The 7,101-nt window shown below is 30.3% G+C and overlaps 1 protein-coding gene across 1 annotated transcript; it reads right to left on the bottom strand.

Annotated features, from left to right (window-relative positions):
* Positions 1-5,217: 5,217 nt before the first annotated feature.
* LOC125819056 (outer envelope membrane protein 7-like) lies at positions 5,218-5,609 on the bottom strand. The gene has a single exon (XM_049498571.1). The coding sequence runs from the start codon at positions 5,573-5,575 to the stop codon at positions 5,357-5,359; it is 219 nt and encodes a 72-aa protein (XP_049354528.1). The 5' UTR covers positions 5,576-5,609; the 3' UTR covers positions 5,218-5,356.
* Positions 5,610-7,101: the final 1,492 nt, after the last annotated feature.

Genomic DNA, 7,101 nt, shown 5'->3' with positions numbered 1-7,101 from the left:
CACTAAAATTAAGGGAGTATATATGCCTAGAGTAAGTACATGCTCAACCTAAAAATATTTTAAATATTTTTTTTTTGACAATTAATGTGTATTATTTACCAACCTTTTTATCAGTCAGAGCATAAAGTCTCACAACTGACTAAACAAAATATCAACAGTCTATCCTATCATTATATTGTTTATGGCTTTTATGAATAAAAATTTGTAGTATCTAACTTTTTGGCTAGTTTGATCTTCACTGACCCTTGAACATGAATTTCTTGCATAATAGGTCGCACCATAGTTTCCTCCTCCTTCTAGACTTGCAAGCGCACTCTCGAGTTCCTTTCAAGCCAAATGTGATATACTATTTCAGCTAAACACAGTTGATACATCTTTGCATATATATTCAACTCACTTGCATATGCATTCGCTCTATATTTCTCCTCTTGTCAAGTATTGACACTTTTATGAATTTGTGTCATTGTATACAAGTATTGACACGTAATAACTTGATCCAAATCTACTTTGAGTAAGAACAATTAAAGAATAAGTGGTTGTGGCTCTCATTGGTCTGGTCACACAAAGGGCATCAAGAAAAATCTATGGTTCCATGTTGCAGAAGGTGATCCATGAAAATCCGTCTCTCCAAAATAGTAATTTATAAGATGAATATCCCCTACCTAAAATTTTGTTGGTAATTACCCGAAATTAAAACCCTTTTTCTTTTCATACCAAGGGTCTACAAGAATCTCAAAATTGACCATTCATATAATATATATTTTTCAAAAAAAGTGAAACTTGCATTACTAATATCTTAATAAAAGCCCTAAAGTATTACACTTTACACCGATACTCATCCTATTAAAATTTGAGTTATCATAATCATCTTGTAAAATAATGTATATTGTTCCATTTCTATCGAAGTGTCTTATTTTCTTTTCAATTTTTTTATATTTCTAGTAACTTTTTAATTTAAATAGGATAGAATACATAGTTTACTCCAAACGTTGGGATCAAATCTATATGACACAATACTTCAATACGGGGCAACCCTTTATTACACCCAACCTTTTTGAAGTATGAATAGGACACAACACCTACCTATCCAATAGTTAAATGCTGCCAAAAAATAATTTTTTTAAAAAAGGACCCTCATAAAAAGTATATAATGGAAATAAATTGATCATATGAAAAATTCTTTAAGAAGTTAAGAAATGATATCCTATATTGCTAAATAGATCACTCATTCTACAAAAGATTAGACATATGAGCGACGTCTTTTTTCCATACAGGAGATATAAAATTTCAAATTTGATAATTAAGTATTTGTTACAATAGTTTTTTGTTGATCAGAGAGTTGTTTAGTTGTTGTGGATGAACTTCAAGTTTGTTTGAAGCTTGTTCATAGACAACCATGGTAATTATGATACTTTAACGAGTGATATATCAACTCTAAATAAGATCGCGACACCTCTTATCAGGGCATGGCATACACATGTACTAAAAAAATTGGTCAAGCACAAAAGTGGTGTATGTAAATGATGTTTTCAAAAAGTCGGGCATATGTTGTCGGAGGTTGTTTATGTTGAGAGGTGTGACAGGGATTTGACTTCAAAGTCGGGGGATAAATTGTATAGTATATTTAAGATTCAAATATAAAATAACTATGCATAATAATATAGACAATTAGTATGGAACGAAAAAGATCTGGTGACTTTTAAAATATGTCAATAGATTGCCTTCTTGTATTTTCTTTTTCTTTTTGTAAACACAATATCCAATGTTGCGTGATCATAATTATTTTTAATCTAAAGATACTTAACTTTGGCTTCTTACATGTGGTAATGTGGATTTGGATAAGATAGACATATGATGAGACTAATCATCCAGATGATTTGATAAGCTTTCCCATAGAGGACAAGCCACTTATAATATATTAATTGAAACATCATAAGGAAGCATTTGACCTATTTATTGAATTTCAATATGATTATGACTTTGCATCTTCATCCATTAATGTTGATTTTGATGTTATATCTAATTTGTAAGATTTTGTTTCGAATAAATTGATTTACCTTATAGCTATTCTCCTTGTTATACACATTTTGGAATCAAATCAATTGTGTTGGGTGTGGAAGAAAAGAACCTTTTTATTGAAAATATGTTAGTGTTTTGGTTTGTATATAAAGGCTGGTGGCATATTATAATCATAGATAGATATATGATGTTGGATAATGTATCAAAATAGTGTTTTGACAAATATATTTTATCATTGGTAGTTAATAAATGAAAGAATTCATAGAAAATATTATTCTTGGAGAGGACGTGTTCCACAATTACCATTTAGTAGAGCTTTGAATTTAAATGATCGAGACCTCAATCATTAAGTTTATTTTTTTAGAAAAAACTAACCACTAATTTAGTTCATGGGAATCTTAATAGTTCAACTAAGCTTTTGTGTGTGTTCAATTTTTCAATCTTATAATCCTTTTTTTCATTTATTATTAAAAATAAAGGTTTTTCCTCTGCAAATCAGTGAAAATTTGTGTTATAAACATGATTTTCGCTAAATCAGCTCACTGAAAAAATGCATGGTGGAAAATAAATTCTCATTGAAATGTTGGGGAAGTTTTCTAATTTTTTTTCGTGTGAAAACAGTACCATTTTTTTTATTTTTTAGCTCATTTAATCAAAATATATACCCGTTTAAAAAAAGAGCAACTTTCACATATGACAAACATAAAAATCATATTTGTATGTTATAACTATAATTTGTATAATTGCTCCCCATAACAAACTTTATGTTTGCTATGGAGCATCAATTTATATAACTCGGTGGCAATGCTTCAAATTTGTATAATTTCGCTGGTAGGCCATTTGTATAAATCGTTGGCAACCTCTCAATTCAATTTTATGTGTTTGTATATTTGCATAAAATTTGAATTTGTATACAATTAAATCGAAATAAAACATTTATATATCAAATATATCTCTCTCGCTTTATACAACACAAATTATACATTGTAATTTGTATAATTTGTGTTTGTATAAAGCGAGAAAGAGAGAAAGACAAAAGAGAACTGGGCAGGGGAAGATCTGTATTTGTATAATTATAAGTGTATAGGACGAAAATATATATGTATTCGTATTTGTATATACAGTTTTCTCTCGCTTTATACAAACACAAACACATTTTATACATTTGTGTTTGTATAAAAGCGAGAGAGGCAAGGGAGAGATTGACGAAAGTGGTGAGCGAGAAACCTAGGGAGAGAGGTGAATGACAACAATTTACTATGGGTTACAATTAAATAAAACTGTGATTATAACATTTAATTTCAATTAATAGTTTGCTATTATATATAATTTTCTCTTAAAAAAATCTACTTGTTGTCCATTAATTTATACAATTTAGTTTTAATACACAAAATAAGTAGTTCAAATAATTTATTTTCACATATGAAAGTCTAATAATAGTCTAATCATGTTGTATGAGCAATGTGATCGGCAGAAATAAGATTAAGTCATCGATGACCACTTAAAGTTGTCTGCGCATATTTCACTTGGACATTCCAATTAGGACTTGTACATATTAGACACCTTATTTATTCAAAAATCATTCCTATTATACACAAAATACTAGTATAGCCAAAAAAAAAGTGTTCCACGCTCCTTGAGCATATATAGAAATTTAAAATATTTTTTATTTATTTTCCAAACTTATACACTTAATTTTATTTTTTTTAAAAGCGGAAAGCCCTGTCTTTTTCTTCACTTCTTCACTGCAACCATCCTCTAAGTACGACTGTCTCGCTCTCACCCTTTTTGATTCTTCATCTACTTTTACCTTTATTATTTTAAAGTTATTATTATATACATCTAAATCTCAAATATTCTAGCAAAACTTCATTTTCCGATGAAAATAATATGAATTGAATATTATTTGTTTCAGCAAAAGTCATTATTGTTTTTTTAGATAATTAAGATAGTAAGTGATTATTAGTGGAAAGAAAATAAATCCCAAATGGGTGAAAAGCTTTCAAAGGGTAGCTGATTTTGACGAAGAGGATGAGGGGTGGGGGTAGGGGTTCGGGTGGGCGTACGCGTGGGTTGATTGAAAATAAATTGTTGTTTTTTCAATTCTTTTTTTTATCTAATTGCCACATGTCATCATTTCATTGGTCTATCCATTATGTATTTGTGTTTGAGACATACACTTTTGTCTTTAGACAAATTTTCATTTTGTTTAATAAATATAAATTTGTTAAGATTAAAGTCTTCAATAAGTATTGACCTAAATTAAAGTATCTAATTGAAATATGCGGACAATTTTAAGAGGTCACGTATGACTTAAAGCCACCGAAATATAATAAAAGCATGATGGTCCCATAAGTACCGATGTGTCTAAGTCACATTATATAGTATATATATATATATATATATATATATAAATTAAAAGTTAGTCACAAGTCACAACTGAGTTTTAGGTGACCAAATTTACTACTAGAACAAAAACCACAAGCAAACAATGAAGCTTTTGTTTTATAGTATTTGACACGCATTTGTAATTAAAATATGGATTCAACTACTATACTCGATTACTGCAGATTAATTAATGTTATATCGAGTTATCAATTACTCTTTGCTTTTAATTTATTTTTGCTATTTTCCTTTTTATTTTAATTATTTTAGAGAGAATAATTGTTTTACTCCTTTTTAGTACTTTCTATATCATTAATTTAATACCACAAAATATAAAATAATCTATACTTTTAAAAGTTCTCCAAATATATCTTCAACATCCTGAATCTTCCAGTTGCATCATATGAAATCTATATTTTTCATATAACATTCCAACCTAATAACCCTTCATATAAATTTCACACAGAATAATAGTATAAAATTACTTCCATACTTTCACATATTATTAGGGATGTGCATAAATTGAATCAGTTGATAAATCGAATAAAAAATAGTATTATTAGATTAACAGTTATTTTATAATTTTATTAAAGAACTAAGAATAGTGACGGCTAGGGTTTGCAACAATGATGACAAGGATTAGGCAACGACTAGAGTTCGTGAATTGTACACTAAGCAAAATTTTTGCACTTAGTGAGTAATTTTTTTTCTCTCTTTTTTATCTGGTGTCAAATTGTTCGACCAGTCAAATATTTATTTTGAAAGTATTTTCTTATTAGTTAAACCGAAAATCAAACCATAAAAGACCAAAAATTGAGAATCGATAACAAATATCTTATTGATTTGATTATCAATTTAGCATATTCAAAAACCGAAAACTAATAACCACAACTAATAATACTTAAAACCGAATTGATCAACCAAAATTAAAGAAAAAAAGAAAAATTCAAAATCAGGGACTTTCTTCAGAAGGATTAATCTCAAATGGAGATTTACCGGGTTGCGAGTTCTGATCATCTTCATCATCAGGGTCACGAGCAGGGTCAGATTTGTTCAAGGCAGCACGAGCTTTCTCGAGAAATGGCTTGAAGGCGAACTCAATGGCTAGCCACCCACAAGCTAGGGCACCAACTACCACAGCTGTTGATTTCAACGAACTTGTCTTCGTCATTGAAGATTGGGACTGAAAAGAAGAATCTGAGTGCTTTTGGGGTCTAGAAATGGGGGTTTTGAGTCGTGGTTCTGGGAATTACTTATAGCGAGAGGGATGAGAGTTTTGGGAAATTGATGGCTTGGGCATTAAGACAAAGTAGGTGGCTTAGCCCCTAAGAAAAGAAAAGAAACAGGGAAATCTAATTGGGCTCGACTAGTTAGGGCCCTATGAATCTAATTTACATTCTTGTTATCTTTTGCTCAAATTATGGAATCATATATATATATATTCATATTTTTAAATAACTATGTATATTTTCATTGCTATCATATCTTGATTTGAATATATTGAAATATATCATTCTTTAAAATTTAGCCTAGATTAAGCAATTGAGTATCTGAACCATTTTATATCCCATAGTTAACTCCACTTTTGACTTTGGATGTAAATTTGTTTCTCTGGTTTGTCACATGACAAACCTTTAAGTTCAAAAGTTAAAATTATTGAACATATATAAAATTAAAAAAAAAGATATTTTTTACGTTTGTCAGAATAAAAATATTCAAGATTATCCACCTGGAGTGTGGACTAGAAAAGGGTCAAACTGTCATTAAAACTCTAATTTGTGTGCATTGATACACAAACTAAGGGTGTGTTTGGTATGAAGGAAAATGTTTTCCATGGAAAATGTTTTCTTGGAAAACAAGTTGATTTTTGACTTATTTTCTCATGTTTGGTTGGTGAGTAGAAAATATTTTTCGAAAAAGATTTTTAGTGTTTGATTTATGAATGAAAAATGTTTTTGAAAAATTTCTTTTATTTTTACTAGAGTAGAAAATAATTGTTGAAATTGAAAATATTTTTTAAAAACAAACTTAATTTTTTTTGGGGGTGGGGGATGGTAGGGGGTGGGTGGGGGTGGGAGGTGGTGGGGGTTCGAGGGTAGGGGTGAAAAATTGAAATTTTGAAGTTAAAAATATTTTTTAAAAACAAACTTAAAATTTTTTTTGGGGGTGGGGGGGCTGGTAGGGGGTGGGTGGGGGTGGGGGGTCAAGGGTAGGGTGAAAAATTGAAATTTTAAAGTTAAAAATATTTTTTAAAAACAAACTTAAATTTTTTTTTTGGGGCTGGGGGGGGGGGGGGCTAGTAGGGGTTGGGTGGGTGGGGGGTCGAGGGTAGGGGTGAAAAAATGAAATTTTGAAGTCGAAAATATATTTTAAAAATAAACTTAAAATTTTTTTTGGGGGGTGGGGGGGCTGGTAGGGGTGGGTGGGGGTGGGGGGGCCGAGGGTAGGGGTGGAAAAAATGAAATTTTGAAGTCGAAAATATTTTTTAAAAACAAACTTAAATTTTTTTTTTGGGGGGGGGGTTAAGGGTAGGGGTGAAAAAATGAAATTTTGAAGTTGAAAATATTTTTTAAAAACAAACTTAATTTTTTTTTGGAGAGTGGGGGGGCTGGTATGGGGTGGGTGGGGGCTGGGGGGGCGAGGGTAGGAGGTGGGGGTGAAAAAAAATAAAAAATTGAAATTAGAAATATCTTTTAA

Source organism: Solanum verrucosum, unplaced genomic scaffold, assembly GCF_900185275.1.
Source record: "Solanum verrucosum unplaced genomic scaffold, falcon-dt-bn FXZP01000267.1, whole genome shotgun sequence".
NCBI lineage: Eukaryota > Viridiplantae > Streptophyta > Magnoliopsida > Solanales > Solanaceae > Solanum > Solanum verrucosum.
This window is presented reverse-complemented; position numbering and strand designations above follow the sequence as displayed.